At 39.5% G+C, this 21,524-nt stretch overlaps 1 protein-coding gene across 4 annotated transcripts in view; it reads left to right on the top strand.

The window, feature by feature from the left end:
* Positions 1 to 21,524, top strand: part of DOCK10 (dedicator of cytokinesis 10) — a 279,740-nt gene that overhangs the window by 240,747 nt on the left and 17,469 nt on the right. For 3 of the 4 annotated variants that reach the window (XM_025404350.1, XM_025404348.1, XM_025404351.1), the window contains exons 40-50: positions 711 to 835; positions 2,754 to 2,866; positions 5,052 to 5,189; positions 5,890 to 6,072; positions 6,612 to 6,722; positions 7,926 to 8,141; positions 9,572 to 9,629; positions 9,960 to 10,058; positions 14,063 to 14,169; positions 15,831 to 15,953; positions 16,095 to 16,208. In XM_025404350.1, the coding sequence (XP_025260135.1) occupies positions 711 to 835; positions 2,754 to 2,866; positions 5,052 to 5,189; positions 5,890 to 6,072; positions 6,612 to 6,722; positions 7,926 to 8,141; positions 9,572 to 9,629; positions 9,960 to 10,058; positions 14,063 to 14,169; positions 15,831 to 15,953; positions 16,095 to 16,208 (1,387 nt within the window). Of the gene's footprint in view, positions 1 to 710; positions 836 to 2,753; positions 2,867 to 5,051; positions 5,190 to 5,889; positions 6,073 to 6,611; positions 6,723 to 7,925; positions 8,142 to 9,571; positions 9,630 to 9,959; positions 10,059 to 14,062; positions 14,170 to 15,830; positions 15,954 to 16,094; positions 16,209 to 18,508; positions 18,515 to 21,524 lie in introns of all 4 variants that reach the window. The other variant, XM_025404349.1, reaches the window with a different exon arrangement.

Genomic DNA, 21,524 nt, shown 5'->3' with positions numbered 1-21,524 from the left:
TTTATTTTTTTTTTTTTTTTTTTTTTTTTTTTGAGACGGAGTCTCGCTGTGTCTCCCAGGCTGGAGTGCAGTGGCGTGATCTCGGCTCACTGCAAGCTCCGCTTCCCGGGTTCATGCCATTCTCCCGCCTCAGCTTCCCAAGTAGCTGGAACTACAGGCGCCCGCCACCACGCCCGGCTAGTTTTTTGTATTTTTAGTAGAGACGGGGTTTCACCATGTTAGCCAGGATAGTCTCGATCTCCTGACCTCGTGATCCACCCGCCTCGGCCTCCCAAAGTGCTGGGATTACAGGCTTGAGCCACCGCGCCCGGCCCTCTTTAAAAATAAGTTGATGCATCTGAGCTATACAATATTGTACCTTTTAATGTCCACCACTGTACCTTCCTGATCAGCCAGTAGCCAACTTAACATTCATAGAATCCCATTATTTCATAAACAATAATGAATATGCTTGAATAGATTTCACTCAAGGATCTGTTATTCTATAGATTATCCTTCTGAACGCTATTTTGGCTTAAATGAAATTTCTCCAAAAGTACTTTAAAAAGTCCCTCTCATCATGTCACCTGTAATTAATATTTGTAATAAAAAGTTGCTTTCCAAACTAGTTTTTAATGTTTGACTCAATTTAGAACATTTGAATGAACAAGTATTATTTGGCTGTAACATCCCTAAAATAACTCTAATCACTTTTCTTATTTCATTTTCAGGATGCACTCCACTTCCAGTCATGAAGGCCATAAGCAGCACAGATCACAAACTTTACCTATAATTCGAGGCAAAAATGCACTTTCTAACCCCAAACTCTTACAGATGTTAGACAATACCATGACCAGTAAGTAAACCGAAATAACAGGAACAAGATGGTTACCAGTTTTTCTCTAGGTATGTGTAGGACATGAAATGCACTAAAACCACTGCTTTTAAGGTTTGCTGTAGCTCTGGAAATATTTCTTTTTTTTTTTTTTTTTTTTGAGGCGGAGTCTCACTCTGTCGCCCAGGCTGGAGTGCAGTGGCCGGATCTCAGCTCACTGCAAGCTCCGCCTCCCGGGTTCACGCCATTCTCCTGCCTCAGCCTCCCGAGTAGCTGGGACTACAGGCACCTGCCACCTCGCCCGGCTAGTTTTTTGTATGTTTTAGTAGAGACAGGGTTTCACCGTGTTAGCCAGGATGGTCTTGATCTCCTGACCTCGTGATCCACCTGTCTCGGCCTCCCAAAGTGCTGGGATTACAGGCTTGAGCCACCAGGGAGTGGTTAAAAAAAATGTAGTGCCCGATAGTGAAGAAAGGGGAAAGGCAGAACCCTCAATTATCATATGTTTAGCATAGCTCCCTTGGAAACAAGTGACTTTCAGCATTGTGCAGGTTATGGAGGCTGCTGTCAAACAGATGATTACTGCTTCCTCTGTGGGGAGGGGATAAAGTTGCCAATGTCCCAGAAGCAGCAAGGGTGACATCTTGAACCTAGAGATGCACACACTCCGGCTTGTGAATGAGGGTAAAATGGAGGCCAGCGTTTTGTAAGCATGTAATTTGAGGACTAAACTCTGACCTTTTCTCTTCTCTTGCCCAAATTCTTAAGAGGCCTGGAAAGTCACACCAGTCTCATCAGAGGGGTTTTAGTTAACCTTATATAACATGGCTTACTTTCCAACCTGACTCTGGCATAACATCACATGAGAGATAAAGAAAGAAATCAAAATATTTTACCCCCAAATATATATATATATATATATTTTTTTTTTGCCATGTCTTGAAACAGCCTTGCAGAGTTGTCTCTTATGGGGAAAAATTTGCATTCTGTAAAGAATCCCCTTTCCCTCTTAAGGTCCTTTTCTTGATCCAGGAGAGAATCAATTGAGAGTCTGGCACCTTTTTCAGTCCGATAAGAAACATTTACAATCTCTTCTCTCTGAAGTCTGCCATCTGGAGGCTTCATCTACATAATAAGAACGTTGGTCTCCACAATCCCCTTTCTTAGCCCAGACATTTCCTTTCTATTGATTCCTGGTCTCTAAATAAACTCCTTCAACCAATCACCAATCAGAAAATCTTTGAATCCACCCATAAGCGCCCCTCTCCCCAACTTTCAGTTGTCTTGTCTTTCCAGACCAGACCAATGTACATCTTACATGTATTGATTGATGTCTTATGTGCCCCTAAAACATATAAAACCCAGCTGTAGCCCAAACACCTTGGGCACATGTTCTTAGGGTTTCCTGAGGGCTGTGTCACAGGCCATGGTCACTCATATTTGGCTCATAATAAATCTCTTCAAGTATTTTACAGAATTTGACTCTTTTCATTGACAGATTGTTAGCAATTATGGGCACGTGGCCCACAGTTACTTGTTTGAAGGTATTTGCCTCAATCTATAAATAGACTTTGTGACTTTCTGAGGGGACATGAAGACTGTCCACTGAGACTGTACATTTGGTCTACTAGCCCAGAAGCCTAGAACTTGAGACAGCCTGATTATGAAAGAAATATGACCCTGTCTTTGGCCAAATTAATGGAAAATAACTCAGAAACAATGGAAACCCCACAACTGATATATGCAAAGGGCACACACACTAAAGACTCTAGTACTTTTAATTCAGCCAATGAAGAAACTGAACAAACAAAAGCACTTTGATTTAATAATTAATCAAAATGCCAGTAAACTTTGAATATACTGTAATGAAAGGAAATACTTTATAGGGTACAAAGTATTGTCTTAGACTTTTATGCATGTTTTGTTTTTTATTTTATAGGCAACTCCAACGAAATAGACATTGTGCATCACGTAGACACGGAGGCCAATATTGCTACGGAGGTGTGCCTCACTATTCTAGACCTGTTATCGCTCTTCACTCAGACTCACCAGGTGAATATGACAACATTTTCTGCAAAAATGATGAAATGTGAGGCGGAAAAACCATGTGAAGTCAAAAACATGTTTTTTTAAAATTATTTATGAAATCAATTAACCTTATATAAATCAACCCAAGTGTGAGTGGAAAACATGTTAAAGATGAGATTTTGATTTTATCACAGGTTGACTAATGTTTGCTTGATATGTACATGTATGCATTTCACTATTGTCAAATAGTCTTTCTTCCTCATTTATCTTGCTTCACTCTCAGGTAAGCTGGGCTGAGTGGGAATGTGACTCTGTACTTTTTCAGTAGAAGAGAAAGCGATAAATGGTCCTGTGTATTAAATTTACAGCTAGATCTAAAGAAAGCTAATAATGCTGAACATCTTTTTGTGTGCTCATTTCACATTCAGATAACTTTGATGAAATGATTATCACTACTTAGAATGGCTAAAATTAAAAAGACTGACCATCTAAAGTTTTGGCAAGGATATGGAGAAACTAGAACTCCCATTTATTGACAGTGGGAATGCAAAATGGTAAAAACACATTGGAGAACAGTATGGCAGTCTCTGAAAAGCTAATCATACATCTATCATATGACCACCCATTCCAATACTATAATAGGTATTTACCCAGGAGAAGTGAAAGCATATCTCCACACAAAACTTTGTACACAAATATGCATGGCAGCTTTATTTTAATAGCAAAAAAAAAAAAAAAGAAAAAAACTAGAAACAACTCAAGTATACATCAACAGGTGGATAGATTTAAAAAGCTGTGGTATATCCATACAATAGAATACTACTCAGCAGTTAAAAGAAATAAACTACTTATCCATGCTATAACATGGGTGAAACCCAAGAAACCAGAAACAGTATATACTATATTGCTCAGTGTATATTATTCCATTTATACGAAATTTTAGAAAATGCAAACTATAGAAACAAACAGCAGATCAGTGGTTGCCTAGGGATGTGGAAGAAGGATGGGAGGAAGGAATTACAAAAAAAAGTATTTAAAAACTTTTGAGAGTGATAGATATGTTCATTATCTTGATTGTGGTGATGGTTTCATGGGTATATGCAAGTGTTAAACTTATTAAATTATACATGTCACATGAGTTCAATTTATTGTATGTCAATTATATTTCAATAAAGCTACTAAAAACATTTGCAGCTCCTACCAAATGAGCTTAAATACCTAGGCTAGCACATTAAAGATTGAGCCAGGGGCAGCTGTGGTGGCTCATATCTGTAATTCCAGCACTTTGGGAGGCCAAGGAGGGAGGATCACTTGAGCCCAGGAGTTCAAGACCAACCTGGGCAATATAGTGAAACTTCATCTTTACAAAAAAATTTAAAAATTAGTCAACTATGGGGACACATACCTGTAGTCCCAGCTATTTGGAAGGCTGAGGTGGGAGGATCACTGGAGCCCAGGAAGTGGAGGTGCAGTGAGCTATGATGGTGCCACGACACTCCAGCTTAGGTGACAGAGTGAAACCTTGTCTCAAAAAAAAAAAAAAAAAAAGATTGAGCCAGGAAAATTTGGATTCTTTGAATAAAGTCTACACAGAACGGCATAATTATGCCAAGAAAGCCCTACTGCAGGTGAAATGTCAGCATGGTGGTAGAGAAAGTAATGACTATATTGATTCTTTATTGGGCTATGAAAATGTCACTCAAATCTCACAAATTTTAAGGACTTTACTAGTGCCTTCAAGAACCTGTGACCTCATCTCCCATTTCTCCTCTAACCCCACCTCACTTGCCATTGCACCAGCTACTCTACTTTTCTTTCTCAACCTTGAACTCATAAGCTCCTTTCCCAATCAAGGCCCTTGGACTAGCTGTTTCTCCCCCATGGGACAATCCTCCCAGATCTCTCCAGGGCAGGCCCCTTGAGCTCACGTGCCAATTTTCCATTAGAGAGGTCTTTGCAGACTACCCTATGGAAGTAATTCTACCCTCAAAGCAACTAGTTTCAATCACATCATCCTAGTCTATTTCAATTTGTCATGTTTTTTCAATCACTGCTATGTAAGTTTCACAGTAAACATCAACTGTGTCTCCTTGTTCAATCCTTTACTTCTAGAATAGTGCCTCACCACAATAGGTTCGCAACAAACATTTTTGATAGAATGCAAATTTTCTTTCACTTATCCTGAATAACATCTGCATTGAATTTCCAGAGACAACTCCAACAATGTGACTGTCAAAATTCGTTGATGAAAAGGGTCTTTGATACCTACATGCTCTTTTTCCAAGTCAATCAGTCAGCCACAGCACTGAAGCATGTGTTTGCCTCCTTGAGATTGTTTGTATGCAAGGTAAGGATCCTCCAGGTTTCAGTGAAGTTTAGGTAGGATGACAGTAAACCCACAGAACAGTAAACCCATGGGAATCCCTGCGTCTCTCAGTAGAGAGGGAAGAAGGATTGTTTTCTTCAATTTGGGTTTTATTAGACATTGATTCCTGCTCTCAAAATGAGTGCACAGCCTTGACAATATGTCTGCTCAAATACCAGAAGATATTAGCATCTGGTCACCGATTCTTTGAGTTATCTGTGTTTGCAGCACCAAGTTAGGTAAAATGCACCCCTTGAACTGTCATATCCATCCATATCAAGTTAAAGATTCCACATTAAAGTGGATACAGCCACTGCCTTTGAGGACACTTGTAAATAACACCTGTGATTTTAACAATGTCAGATGAATTGAGGTCATTTCAAAGCTCTCATTCCGTTATTTTGGACCGTCATCAGTTACTGATACAAAGGATACTTATACAATGTAGAGAATAATTATGTCTAGGAAAAAAGACAAATGCTAACATAGACCTTAACAAATTCTATCCTCCTCACTTGCAAATGAAAAAAAAAAAAAAAAAAAAAAAAAAGACCAGATTAAAAAAAAAAACAAAAAAAAAAAGGAGAGGGATTTTGTTTGTTTTAGGGAATTTTAAAGTATGAGCATGAACAGAGCAAAATGAAGGCATGTTGCTCCTTCACCCATTCTTTCATTTCTGCAGTTTCCTTCAGCGTTCTTTCAAGGGCCTGCCGACCTCTGTGGATCGTTCTGTTATGAAGTCCTAAAATGCTGTAACCACAGGTCACGGTCAACTCAGACAGAAGCCTCAGCCCTTCTGTACTTTTTCATGAGGAAGAATTTTGAATTTAACAAGCAGAAGTCAATTGTCCGGTCCCACTTACAAGTAAGTGCTGCCAATTTTCATTAACACTGTTGTTAAAACCACTGATCTGTTTCAGCAATGCTTAAAGCCTACTGTCCTCAGGGCAAGCCGTTACTAACTCCTCCACCAAAGTCCTCCTTAAAGACACCCATAGCATTCAGTTCTGTTTAATAGGAGGGGCGCCGCTGGGCAGAAATCAGCAGAGCCCCATCTCCACTTGTACTTTCCTTTCTTCTGCCAGGAAATAGAATCACATGGAATAAACAACTAAGGAAACCATGGCTAGCTCCAGCAGGTCAAACCCCACCAAATTCCAAACATAATTTTTTTTTTCTTCTAGGCATCCCGAGATTCCAAGATTCCTGCAGCCTCTCTTAGATATTTAAGATTATAGGAAACACACTAGATTTAATAATACGTTCTGGAGCTTTAATACATAAACACATCTTTTATTGGACCTACAGGGAGAAAGTAATTGTACATTTACCCAGCCCAGTGGATTTCTTTAAGAAGACTATTTCTGGTCTTGTTTTTGAGAGTTCATTTTTTTTCTCTTCCAGCTCATCAAAGCTGTGAGCCAGTTAATAGCTGACGCTGGGATCGGAGGCTCTCGGTTTCAACATTCGCTTGCAATTACCAATAATTTCGCCAATGGAGACAAGCAAATGAAAGTAAGAAATGCTTTGTGGGCTTTTACTACAGAATTTGTTAAAATCTGAAGTGGATTCTTTTTGTGAGATACCAAAATCATAGAAATAGATCGGATACGGTGGTTCACGCCTGTAATCCCAACACTTTGAGAAGCCAAGGCAGGAGGATCGCTTAAGGCCAGGAGTTTGAGTTTGAGGCTACAGTGAGCTATGATGGCACCACTGCACTCCAGCCTCGGTAACAGAGCAAGACCTTGTCTCTAAATAATAATAATAATTGTTTATTTTGTTTACTGAGACTTTGAGCTTTGAGCCCTCCTCAAAGTAAACGATCAAGTTTATTGTTTGAATCGCTAAGCAGCTCTTACACTTTAAGCATGTGATCTGTTAAGTGGCATTCCCAATATGCGTGGTTGAATGGCCTAGAACAAGAGGATTTACCGTAAATATCCAGAAATACAATGACTCCCTCCTAACTCTATTTGGGGGAAAATTCATCTTTTCTTTTGTTTAGTGCTTTCTGAAGACTTCTCCTGTAGTCATTATACTGAAAAGTCCAAGTCTAGAGCCAGACTTCAGTCATGGCTGGACCCAGGGATTAAAATAATTTTCAGACCCATCCCTCCACTGCTTCGATCTTGCCTCTCTCACTGTCTGTCAGTTCAGCTTTCCTCTTTGTTTACTTATTTCCAGACAGGTTATCGCCCTGGGCATGTTCTCAGAAATTCTAAGGACCCTGGTGGTATCTTATGAGTAGAAAATCACCTTGTTTGATAGTTGCAATTAAAGTCCCACAACTGAATCTCTTTGATCCAAGCTTAAATCATATGCTTATCCCTAAACCAATCACTGTAGCCTGGAGGATCAAAAAATAGAATTGGCCAGGCCAGTGTTATGTGCCACCCATGGTCCCTAGGAGTAAAGTCAGACCTGTGCAAATCACATGAATGAGAGTCAGGAAGGGGAATATATCTCAAAGACAATCAGGATGTTTTACCAGAAGGTGTGCTTGAAGACAAAAGAATAGAGCCTCCTGAAATTTTTATCTTCAAATGTGTATATCCACAGTCATAAAACATAGAATGCACATATATAGAATGCACACATTTATAACTATAGAATGCTCCAGACTGTGATGCCTAGCCATAATTAATAGCATGACTTGAAGTCAGTTAACCTACAGGTTCTAAACAGATAATGACCCAGGCTCTCTCTTTTCCAAAGAACAGCAATTTCCCAGCAGAGGTGAAAGACCTGACTAAGCGTATAAGGACTGTTTTGATGGCCACAGCTCAGATGAAGGAGCATGAGAAGGATCCCGAGATGCTGGTGGATCTCCAGTACAGCCTGGCAAACTCCTATGCAAGCACTCCCGAACTACGGAGGACCTGGCTGGAAAGTATGGCCAAGATTCATGCCAGAAACGGAGATTTATCTGAGGTGATTAGCCAAGGCTCGGTCATTTACCATCAGTATTGTCCTCTTTATCAGGAAAATTGGATCTTCATTTATAGCATGGACTAGAAAAAGAAGCTATGTTTTTCCACCAATCTAGAAATGACTCAGTTATATATCATATACAATACATTTGCATATCGCGTTCAAGGATACCTGACTCTAAGTAAATGACATCAAATAAAGACCAGAGTCAGTGGGGGCAACTGCAGGTGTATAAATTGTAACGCAACGCTGAATGCTAAAAACCTGAGGCTAAGGAGGAGTGTGGTAGGGGTGTCTGGCAATTGAGTCATTAAATTAATGTTCTGTGTTTTAAAACTTCTTCTCTGCAACTGGAGTTGAATGGGGAAGCTTGCCACCATAGTGAGTAAACTCAGGCAGGGGGAATCAGTCCTCATTTACAGCTAGTCTGAACTGGCCATAGAAAAATTAATGATCCTTAGCACCACGTGAGGAGAGTCCACTGTGCGAAGATTATAAGTCAACACTTAACTTTTTATGTCAGTTTCAATACCGGGTGGATCATATGCAGCAATTCATGGCACCCAAGGGCTTCTGAGTACCAAATGGGAAGTTCTACTCCATTCCAGAACTATGTCCCTTTGGGGAAGAGATTACTTTGTCTAGGATAGTCCTGAACTCTGAAGCTCTTCTAAACACATGTGGTAATCAGGGACTCTGGAATGGAAACCACAAGCCTGGCTTGGCAGCAATTTAGTGAGGACAGGAATGAGAAGCCCTTGGGCTGCTCTGAAAATGATGAAATTCCTCCATAAAACCTCAAAAGGAAAAAGCTGAAGTCATTTGGAATCTTTAGCAAGTTGAGTTTTAATATGGATTCAGCAATGTTCAGGGCTTCATAAGAGACATTAGAGTAAAATATAACATCACTCACATAACCTGGTTTGTGGGGAGCACAGGTGTTAGTTACATCAGGTCACACTACTTAATCAAGCACTCACTTGTGAAGTGACCGTTTTAAAGGCAACACAAATTCAGAGGGGCTATTCCTGGAGGTAAAAAAAAGTTATTTAGAAGGCAGATTATTTTTATTTCCAATTTATATCTAAATACTAGAATTATAGTTTTAATTGTAAAAGGAGAACTATGATTTATTTTTAATATAGGCTTAGACATTAAAGGAGGAAGATAATTCTATGGGAAAATTCTTTGGGCCAGCTCCTTCAGCCATCTCCAGACTAATCAAGAACAAACAAAAACCCAAATATTCATTTTATTCTTGATGGTGAATTTTTTGGAAATACAATTGATTCTTGCTTTCAATTCGGTGTTTACAAAGGATCCTTCTACATAACATATTCTGATATGGAATACTGACTCGCCTTGGAAGATTAGCCCTAATTATATTAAACTGCATCCCCTGAGCCTCTTTATTTTCTTTCTCATTACAGGCTGCCATGTGTTATATCCATATTGCTGCTCTCATTGCAGAATATCTGAAAAGAAAGGGTAAGATGACCACATGAGGGAGACAAAAAGCCCAGATTTCAACACATTGAAGCCTAATAGAAATAATGTATTAATTTTACATTTTATTAATCTGTTATGTTTAATTAAGTAATAATTGCTTTCACAGATACTTCTAATTATGCTGTACTTTAACATTTTCAGTCTGTTATGCCACTGACGTATTTATTCTATGTACAGCAAAGGCTAACTGAATGGTCAACTTCTTAGTTCAAAACGAGAATGCATCATTGGCTAACAATTTGTAGTCTCAAAAGCTTGTATTAACATAAACATGTAGCAACGTCCTAACCTCATCTTGCACTACCATAGGTTACTGGAAAGTGGAAAAGATTTGCACAGCATCCCTGCTCTCGGAGGATACCCACCCCTGTGATAGCAACTCATTACTAACAACTCCCAGTGGAGGAAGTGAGTGACCTAACTGCTCATTTATCCCAATGCAGAGGAAATCAACTTGCTGCTTAAATTCTACTTCAGTGAAACCTTCTTTATTCTTTTTTTTTTTTTTTTTTTTTTTGAGATGGAGTCTCGCTCTGTCGCCCAGGCTGGAGTGCAGTGGCTGGATCTCAGCTCACTGCAAGCTCCGCCTCCCAGGTTTAGGCCACTCTCCTGCCTCAGCCTCCCGAGTAGCCGGGACTACAGGCGCCCGCCACCTCACCCGGCTAGTTTTTTGTATGTTTTAGTAGAGACAGGGTTTCACCGTGTTAGCCAGGATGGTCTCGATCTCCTGACCTCGTGATCCGCCCGTCTCGGCCTCCCAAAGTGCTAGGATTTAAATACATTCTTAGAAGCAAAAACTATCTCAGATCTACACAACTTACTCTGCAAAACACTTAAACTCCTGCCATTCAGAAATCCCATCCAAAATTTATGAAATTTAAATAACTGAAAAGTTGTCAGCAAATAGAACTGTATGTTCTCCAACATTCAAGTTTATGAGTTACGGCCATATTTAGCTACCAATCTGCATGCCAGCCTGCCATAGGGATTTTACTCTGAATTGCAAGAGGAATCTATTTTAATTTTTAAATGTAATAAAACTGTTGATTCCAAATAAAAGATAGGGCCAGGCGTGTTGGCTCACACCAGTAATCCCAGCACTTGGGAGGCCAAAGTCTCTACTAAAGTACTGGTCTCTACTAAAAATACAAAATGTAGCCGGGTATGGTGGTGGGCACCTGTAATCCCAGCTACTTGGGAGACTGAAGCAGGAGAATCTCTTGAACCCAGGAGGTGGAGGTTGCAGTGAGCCAAGATCACACCACTATACACCAGCCTTGGCAACAGAGTGAGACTCCATCTCCAAAAAAAATAAAAAGAAAAATGAAGACATATACATATATATATATACTATATATGTAGGACTTTATAATCAGCGTGTTCCATTTCATTTTTAAAAAGTATAAATGACAATTTATAACATATGGTTTATGGTACAAATTTCCTTTAGAAATATCCCATCAATGTCTGATTTCTTGAAATTATAAAGACTAAAGAGTTACTCTTTGCACAAAAAAGTGGGTGATATAGTTTATACATTTAATCTACATTCTCTTGCAAAAATTTGTTCAAATCTGAATTTTATGAACTGTAGTCTATTTGATAACACTGGTTTAACTTTCCAAATGCAGTGGAAAACTCAGTGTACAAACAACAGAAATACATTTTTAGATGTTGAAAATCAGAATACTTAAAACGAAATATAAATGGACTTTACTTGCTATATTTCAGAAACATAATTCATCCCTTATTCATTTAAATATTTGTAGGTTTTCTAAAAGGTCTCAGTGGAGTTTGCATATAAGACATTTGAACTGGCCAGGCACCATGGCTCACGCCTGTAATCCCAGCACTTTGGGAGGCTAAGGAGGGTGGATCACAAGGCCAGGAGTTTAAGACCAGCCTGGCCAAGATGGTGAAACCCCATCTCTACTAAAAATACAAAAAAAAAAAAAATTAGCCGGGCATGGTGGCAGGTGCCTATAATCCCAGCTACTCAGGAGGCTGAGGCAGAGAATTGCTTGAACCCAGGAAGTGGAGGTTGCAGTGAGCTGAGATCACACCACTGCACTCCAGCCTGGGCAACAGAGCAAGACTCCATCTCAAAAAAAAAAAAAAAAAAAAGACATTTGAACCAAATGACCAAAGCAAACTGAGAGACAGTGAGGTCACTTGTTTGAGGACCTTGGAGAAGACGCCAGATGTGGCACCCTATGGCACCCATGGCTCATGTCCACCCTAAAATTCAGGAATCTTCTTGCTTAGTGTCACATGTCCTATTTAGCCTGATTTTTATATGCAAGTCATCAAAAACATGATTGCCTTATTTAACATGCCCTTCCTCCTCCTCTATTGCTTATCATAACCAGATGCCATAACGTTCCATAAAGACTTTCAAATTCTAAGAACAAAATTGAAGAAAACCGATAAAAGCAGGTGTTAGTTTCAGAACTTGTGGAAACTTATATGCCAAAAAGTTGTGTGAATCTTTCATATTCAAAATGCTTTAAATGCCCAATGTTAGACCTACGGTGATATTAGAATATAATGTGTTCAACAAGAAAAGGATATATTTGCTTAGGAAACGTTAAAATTAGGAAGGTGATCATCTATGACATATTAACATATATCTGATGATACATTAACTGATGATATAGGCTATGATATATTAGCATATTCTAACTAGCACATATCATCAGCATATATGTGAATGTCATTGGCATGTATTTGAAGCCCTTAATATACTTTTCTATTTTGATATTTTTGAGTCAAAGGAGTGAACTATCCCTTCCCTACAATGTGCACAATGGTATGAATATAGGTGAATATAGGCGGCCCCAGAAAGTACAGCTGCTTCAGTTGTACTAATAAGTGATCATCATCCTGCAAGAAGTATGTTGTGACTTCTCCTCCTTCAATTAACTGATATAGTTTAATATATGTTTAATATTATTATAAAAAGTAGAAAAATAAAATTTATGTAAAAGCAAGTATTAGATTGCAATAATTATTATATTTATAATTTCTAGCATGTTTGGGGGGTGATCATTTAGTTACATAACCAATGAGCTGATTATTAAAAGCAAAAATATTCCACAAAAGTATTAGCTATAATTTAAAAAGCACCACACTAAGCCCTGTACCAGCAATGTGTCAATTAGTTGCCAGTAACAAATCTGTGAGTTAGGTGCTATTATCACCTCCTGTTTATATAGGTGAGAAAAACAAGAGAGGCTAAATAATCTGCCTCAAATGTCATGGTTAGCTTGTGTTGGAGCCAAAGTTCAGAGGCTGGTCTGTCACTCCAGCTAGTGCTTTTCTAGTCACTCACATTCCCCACAATTCAGATCTATCTCTCCTCTGGGAATGTTACCCGTTGTCAGCTGTTTTCACATGTATCTGTAGAGGGAGGCTTTTTAAATCTTGGTGGCTAAGATACTAAGAAAATTTGAAAAGGTTTCTACATAATGTAAAAGAGTGACATATAGCAAGTATTGGCCAGGCACAGTGGCTCACGCCTGTAATCCCAACACTTTGGGAGGCTGAGGCGGGCAGATCACCTGAGGTCAGTAGTTTAAGACCAGCCTAGCCAACATAGTGAAACCCCGTCTCTACTAAAAATACAAAAATTAGCTGGGCATGGTGGCGGGCGCCTGTAATCCCAGCTTCTCGGGAGGCTGAGGCAGGAGAATCGCTTGAACCCGGGAGGCAGAGGTTGCAGTGAGCCAAGATGGCACCATTGCACTCCAGCCTGGGCAACAAGAGTGAAACTCCATCTCAAAAAAAAAAAAAAAAAAAAAAAAAAGCAAGTATTGGGCATTGTCTTGTCTTGTGGGGGGGCCATTGGGGGAGAGATAGGGTCTCACTCTGTCACCCCAGCCGGAGTACAATGGCATGGTGATAGCTCACTCCAGCCCCAAACTCCTAGGCTCAAGCAATCCTCCTGTCTCAGCCTCCTAAGTAGCTGGGATTACAGGCACCCACACATCCAACTATAAGCATTGTCTTTTATAATGTGCTGCGTGTACCCGGTATTTTCTCAAATATTAATGTTTTGAGTCCTTTCAACATCCTTTGAGATAGATATTAATGTCCCCAGTTTAACAAAAGAAGGACACAGTCTCAGAGATTAATTAAAGCAGAAGATTGGAAGTGTAACATCTACCCACAAATCTTATGTTCTGTCCATAATCCCATGCTATCTCTTTATTAAAAATACCACCTGAAAATTATACAAGAATTATAAAAAGGGGAATATTATTTGTCTGACAGAGAGTCATAATCTAACCATCTTGTTGATTATGTGAGCTTTGTAATACTACCAATTGGTAACATCATGAAGAAAGGCATTATCTAATCTAAGCAAAATTTGTCTCAAATAGTAACGTTTTATTCTGCTTGGTCCTCCCAAGGCATGTTCTCTATGGGATGGCCAGCTTTTTTGAGCATTACACCAAATATTAAGGAAGAAGGAGCAATGAAAGAGGATTCCGGAATGCAAGATACACCCTACAATGAGGTTAGACCAAAATTATCTCATGTACAGTAACTAAGTAAAGAGATGCATTGGCTTGTGACATTAAGCTAAATAAGGGGAAGCAAGCTTATAGCTGTTCTATAACTTAATTAGACAAAATGAAATGTAGGCTAAAATCAAGCCAAGATTAGTAGATACCAGATTTCAGTAAAAATTTAAACTATGTCGTACTTCTGTAAGATGGGCTCAAATGTATATTATCGGCTCTTCTATAAGATAATATCTCTGGCCTTTTGGTAAAGGTGATAAGGGATGCTAAATTTTGCAAACCGATCATAGCTTTTTTTCTAAAAGCATTAGCAAGTTTATTTACAAATGCAGGTGGATGTAAAAGTTCACTAGTTTCTTTAGAAAAACTTCTGTTATGGAACATAAGCAGAGTTATTTTTCATTAACACAAAAAGAAACGTTCTACTGGGAATTACTTAGCAATAGTTCTGGTGAAGAAAACAGAATTCCTCTCATTAAGTAAAATATTTTATAAGCTAATTTTTAAGTCAGTATTACATAAATGGAAACAATTATACAGAAAGTAAATTTTCAGATGAATGTTAATACAATTGTACACATGGTTCTACATCAATTTAGCATATATTGCAAATAAATGAAGTAAATGTAATTACATATTTATGTTAACTATTTTAAATAATGTTTAAGAACCTTTTCTTAAAGGAAATTGTTGAAAATATTCCAACAATATCATACATTTGCTTGAAAGCTTATATAACTTTATTCAGTTGAAAATTTATTCAGCCACTAGTATATGAAAGGAATTGAGGTAAGGGCTGGGAAAAAAAATAAGGTATAATTCCTGCTCTCAAAGAATTAGCATATTGAGAAAGACAGTTCCTACAGAGTGGGGAATGGCCAGGCAAAAACAGATGCCCAGTGACCAAATCTAGGTATCATATATACTTGCAATTAGAAGGGGAACTTTTTTTTTTTACATGACAGTTGTTGAAATGGTGATGAATAGAATGTAAATAAAAGCTCTTCATTTTTTTTGGGCTGAGTCTTGATAGGACTTGAAGGTGTGAAATAAGAAGGTTCTTATAGGTGCAGCTGTAACACAGACAAAAGTATGGAGGTCAGAGAGTGTTCTAATAATGGAGTGGTATATGGTATGGCCAAATGCAAAGTCAATGACAGAGCACTGAAAGAAGGGGTCACTGAAAGGGAGGTTGGTGCCTGATTGTGGAGCTTCTTGAAGGCCATGCTAGAGTTTGGACAGCAGCTTACATACTGGAGTTCCAACAAAGGTTTAAGGCACGGGAGGTCTCGTGATCAGATTGGTGTTTTACAAGGAAAGATTACTGGAGAGCAGCAATTGGAGAGGGAAAACAGATTCGCTCAAAACTGTTGCAGGGGTCAGGGAGTACGTAAGTCAGTAGCAGTGGGAATGGAAAGGAGGAGACAGATCTGAAGGCATTTCACAGATTTAAATTAGCACTTTTGAGGCACTAATTAGGTAACGGTGATGCGGGATAGGCAAGAATCCAAGATGACACCACGATCCCCTGCTGGGTTTTAAATGCCAGTAACAGAGGAAAAAGTTTGACAATGCAACAGCTTTGAAACCAAGTTTCAGGCATGAGCCACAATCCTAATCATGTAAAATCTCACTTTGATTGGGGGAATTGCAGAATATCCTGGTGGAGCAGCTATACATGTGTGTGGAGTTTCTCTGGAAGTCTGAGCGATACGAACTCATTGCTGATGTCAACAAGCCCATCATTGCTGTCTTTGAGAAACAACGAGACTTCAAAGTATGTATTCCAACCCTGTAGAAGAAGTTATTTAAAATATCCTATGTTGAATTGGAAAATTACTTACAGTTTTCAAAATTAAAAACTCTCTATTTGTATGTCAGTGTGATCTTCATGAAACTCTTTCACTTATGGTTTCAGAAATTGTCAGATCTCTACTATGACATTCATCGGTCATACCTGAAAGTGGCAGAGGTGGTGAATTCAGAGAAGCGGCTATTTGGTCGCTACTATCGTGTGGCATTTTATGGGCAGGTAAGTTCACCAGAAATAACATGGCCCATAAATTCTGCTGAGCAGTTGAATGTTGTCTTTCATTCTTTACGAGACATCTGTGTGTGCCAGTGAATGGAGAGGTATGGGTGTGTCTGACTATACTTGAGTGTTTCTCCGAATGTGATGGTCTATATGTTTGTCCATAGGAATGTACTAAGTTGGAAAATAAGTGAGCTAAGAAATCCATGGGTTGAGTTAACAGTGATTTCTGACTTCTCAAAGAAAGAGGGCACTTATTTTTCAACATTCTCTTCTTTCCAGCTCACCCTAAAATATCTAATTATGAGTTTATGTCATATATTAAAGTGAAATTAAATTGAACATGCTTTAAGAAATAACATTCCTAATATTCTAGGAAATAAGAGAATTCCTAGGGGCTCCACCGTATCAAACCTTTGATTTTACAATCACACAATTTCTTTTCTCCTATTTTCAAACTGCCACTGTTTCTAGACAGAATACCAGATGGTTATTTTGCTTCCTATATTGCAAGTCAGTATAATTTCAACATTATTTTTCCCAGTTTACTGCATAACCAATGAAGAAGATGGAAAATATTACTTAGCCACTGTATTGGCCTGAAAGTGAACATACTATATATTAATTGTGAATGTCTCTGAGCAACATTTTCAATGGGATAAACCCAGGCACCATTCATTTCTTTTCGGGAAGGCTTATAACGCTATTATATTTCAGCAGACGTAGTTTAGACTGTTGCTCGTGTGGATAGACATCCCATGCTTTTATTTTCAGAGTGGCAGTGGCTCTCAGACCTCACACTTCCTCTCCCCGCAACCTATCGTCTCACTTAGTAGCCCAGGCTGGAGTGCAGTGCAGTGGCATGATCTCGGCTCACTGCAACCTCCGCGTCCTGGATCCCGGCTCAAGCAATTCTCCTGCCTCAGCCTCCTGAGCAGCTGGGATTACAGGCAGGTGCCACCATGCCCAGCTAATTTTTGTATTTTTTAGTAGAGACAGGATTTCATTATGTTGGCCAGGCTGGTCTTGAACTCCTGACCTCTTGTGATCCACCCACCTCAGCCTCCCAAAATGTTGGGATTACAGGCGTGAGCCACCGTGCCCGGCCTCAGCTTCTTGTTCTTAAGACTGCAGCGGAAGGAGTCAACTCCAGCATGTTCATTCTAGGTCACTCCCCATTGAAGTTGTTTGAAAAGTACATATTTTCCTCTGCTCACCAAAAGCAGCTTAAAAACTAACCTCTGGGCTGAGTGCCGTGGCTCACGCCTGTAATCCCAGCACTTTGGGAGGCCAAGGCGGGCGGATCATGAGGTCAGGAGATCGAGACCATCCTGGCTAACAAGCTGAAACCTTGTCTCTACTAAAAATACAAAAAATTAGCCGGGTGTGGTGGAGGGTGCCTGTAGTCCCAGTTACTCGGGAGACTAAGGCAGGAGAATCGCATGAACCCGGGAGGTACAGCTTGCAGTGAGCCGAGATCACGCCACTGCACTCTAGCCTAGGTGACAAGAGTGAGACTCCATCTCAAAAAAAAAAAAAAGAAAACAAAGAAAAAAAAGAACCTCTGAATTAATAAAGCTAGATACTTTCTACCTGGAAAGGAGAAGTATCACCAAGTAGCCACTTATTATAAACAAATTAATCCAACCAGGATTTTTCTCAGGACACAGCAACATCAGGATAGTGGAGACAGAGAAACTAATGGTCTGAAAAATGGGGATCTGCATAAACAATCTATAGAATATAAAAAGCAAATTTAGACATTTTGGGGGTCCATGGAAAAGAATCTGAACTATCTGAAGTGAGAACATAGATGGGGAGAGAGCGAGGTGTGGGAACCTTCAGAAGAGGAAGAGAAAAAAGAGAAAATGACACTTTGGAGCCATTTGGGAAGCTACGAAGAAAATATACAATTTGTGACATTGGTGAGACAGCAAGAAAAGTGGCAGAAAATGCTATAAGTAGGGAAGGGGATGTGGGAGCAGAAGAATTGAAAGGGAAAAACAGAGTTTCAAGGGAGATGGCCACAGGCTAACTGGGCAGCACAGAAGTAGCACAAAAGATGTGCTTCTGGGTCACCAAGACATGACTCTGTAACGCCTCAGGCATTCCTTCCAATGAAAAAGTAAAAAAAATCATTGATAACCTGATCATAAAAACAGGATTGCCTACCAGATGGTTGCTGCAACCACTATCTGAGACACGGGCTCTAAAGCAGGTAGAAGTGAATCATGCTGCTTTTCAACTAGTTTTTAATGCAGATGTTTACTCTTTTCTTCTTTTGGTCTTGATTGTTCCAGGCCGTGGTAAGTTCTCACTCACTCTCGCTCTCCATTTGCATGCTCTAACACCCCTCACACTTCCCTCTGTATGGTTTTACTGAAACTTAACCTTTTTGTGCAAATCAACATTTGGTACGAAGGGTGAGATAATCTTGCTTTCATTCATTTTTGGAATCATCCTGCATCTCTTTAACTAAATTACATTTATGCCAGTTATCTGAATTACAAAAAATGTATCCTTTGTTTTTCATACATGCTATCTTTCTGCCTAAAGGTAGATGTAGTCTGAAAGCCTTACCTACACAAACACACACAGAGATAAGTATGGGTACCGCGTATCTTAAATATACGTAGCACAGACTTGGTATTGTAGATTGTCTACTTATTTCAGGCCACTATGAGCTGCAGCTTATTAAGAACAGAATGGTCAGAATTTTGGAAGTTGGAGTAATGGTTATTGGTGGACGCCTCCCAAGATACTGAAAAAACTGTGTTTTTTCCAAAGGAGTGTCTTAGAGAGATGGGGGTCTATGGTGGTGAGCTCTGAGCATTCTCAGAGGTGATGGGAGTAATTCCCAACATAAAAGAGGAACTGGGGAATAAATCTTTACCCAATACGTCTGGGTAAGTCTCCAGAGATGCAGAAAGGAGCAAGGTAAGAAATTTGGAGAACAAGCCATGTCCAAAATAACCTGCCAGTACCCAGAGCTCTGTGACAAAGGATTTTCTTCATATTATTTTGAGCCATATGAAATTGCCTATATTCAATCACTTTTTTATGTGCAAAAATGGCAACTTTATATGGTTCAACATAATTATTGTCAGTTAAGCTGGAAAGAGAGAACATTTAATATTCACACATTGTTCATATTCAGCCCTACTTGTCTGACCAGTACATACTTTTTTGTAATTCTTTAAATTCCTTCCCACATTCATACCATATCAGCATTTTCTATGTTCATTTATAAATATGGGATTATGGGCCCTTAACTCACCTACTAAAAGAATACTTGAAAACCCCTGTACTAAATAGACTGAGCTGGGCAGTGGGGAAGCATTGGGGGGGCCCTTGCAAATGACCTAACTTTATTTTTCTTTCAGACTCCTCAGTAAAGTGTGCTGATTTTGCACCTGATTTTTTTTTTTAATGCTGCAGTACTCTCACTTGTCTTTGTAAAAAATTCCAAGGCCGGGCGCAGTGGCTCACGCCTGTAGTCCCAGCACTTTAGGAGGCTGAGGAGGGCGGATCACGAGGTCAGGAGATCGAGACCATCGTGGCTAACACGGTGAAACCCTGTCTCTACTTAAAATTCAAAAAATTAGCCGGGCGTGGTGGTGGGCCCCTTTAGTCCCAGCTACTCGGGAGGCTGAGGCGGGAGAGTGGCGTGACCCCGGGAGGCGGAGCTTGCAGTGAGCCGAGATTGCGCCACTGCACTCCAGCCTGGGTGACAGAGTGAGCCTCCATCTCAAAAAAATAAATAAATAAAATAAAAACAAAAATAAATAAATTCCAGTCTGAGCTTAAAACGCAAAGTGTTTTGTTAAATCCTCTGACTGAGAACCTGCCTAAGCACGACACTCCATAAGCTCAAACCCAGCTACCTTCGAACAACGAGAACTAATGGAGGTTGTCCTGATAAGCAGCAAATTAGAGCCTCAGTCATCACTGCTTAGACGAGATTCAAATGCCTGTCTCAAGATACCACATGGAGAGTGAGAACTGCGGGATTCAACAGGAGCAGACAGCACACATCACTTCACACTCGATGATAAATAAATACCAAGTAGACTCCAGCATTCCCCAGAACGTGTACAGAATGAAGGTTCCAAAGATTTAAGATAAAATCTTGACTACTTGATTAGCATAATCCCCACGGTCAGAAATAATTTCTTATTCATAATGGTGCTTTATGTCCCATATGGTATAAAAGTTATCTTTTAATATCCAAGTTGACATGCCTTGCAATGATGTTAAAAAGATTATGGAAATATGACATGCAATAGGCTCTTTGCCTGCACAAAGGCCTTTGGGTACTTTTTTTTAGTGTCCCATGTAGACCACTGCTCTCATTTTATAGTTTTGGCTGAGGTATTAATACTGTGTCTGTAATGAGCCAGACACTAGAAAACAAGTATAAATAAAACTGATCATTCATAGCAGGAACTTTACAAAAATGCAAGTCTTGCACAACATGAACCGTCTAATGCAACACCCGGCATCAGCATCAATATGGAAATTTGACATACAGCAGCCTATACAAAGTGTCCTCCAAAGTGTCCCTGAAGTATTGATTTCCACAGTAATGAAACAGCAGCAGTGAGCAAACATCAACTATAATCAATGAAGTCCTTAGGCCCTGGTATTTAACGTGAAAGCAAGTGAATACCCGTTACATAACAAAATATCAGATGCCCCTGGAATTAATTAAGTAAAAGACCTGGGAGAATTTTATTCTATCCACCAAAGGCCATAGATGCCATAATTTGCAGTCATGCCTGTATGGGTGTACTTGCATCTCAGGATCTTAATAAAAAAGGAATTTGGGGGAGGAGGAAAGGTGCATGTGTAGTGTGGAAAACCGCCATCTCCACTTTGAGACATGATATAGCTCTCCGCCTATAGGAAAGTTGCTGATCTAGGCCGCATATCTATACCGTATAAACATCATAATTGAGTTCTGATGTATATGCTAAGAGAAGCTACATGAATGCAGAGAAATTCATTCATGTAGCTTCTTTTCTCTTAGCATTTAGCCTCGTATTGACATTTTCTGGCCCATCTTTTGTATACTAGAGTCCTCTTCAAATACATTCTTCTCTTTGTGAACTTTGAATGAGTCCAATATAATACCAGGGGCCCTGATATTTGACATCACAGTGATGATCCAGGGACATTGCAAGATGCTAACGTACCTGCAAAAGCATCTGAGGAGCAGTCAATGCTTTTAGTTGTCAGTCAGTTTATTGAAGTCCATTTTTACCATAATGTATTGCCTTAAAGTTTCATAATTCATACAGTCCTTGTTTAACCAGG

The sequence above is a fragment of the Theropithecus gelada genome, chromosome 12 (assembly GCF_003255815.1).
Source record: "Theropithecus gelada isolate Dixy chromosome 12, Tgel_1.0, whole genome shotgun sequence".
Taxonomy (NCBI): domain Eukaryota; kingdom Metazoa; phylum Chordata; class Mammalia; order Primates; family Cercopithecidae; genus Theropithecus; species Theropithecus gelada.
Note: the sequence above shows the minus strand (reverse complement) of the source record. Positions and strands in the feature narration are given on the sequence as shown.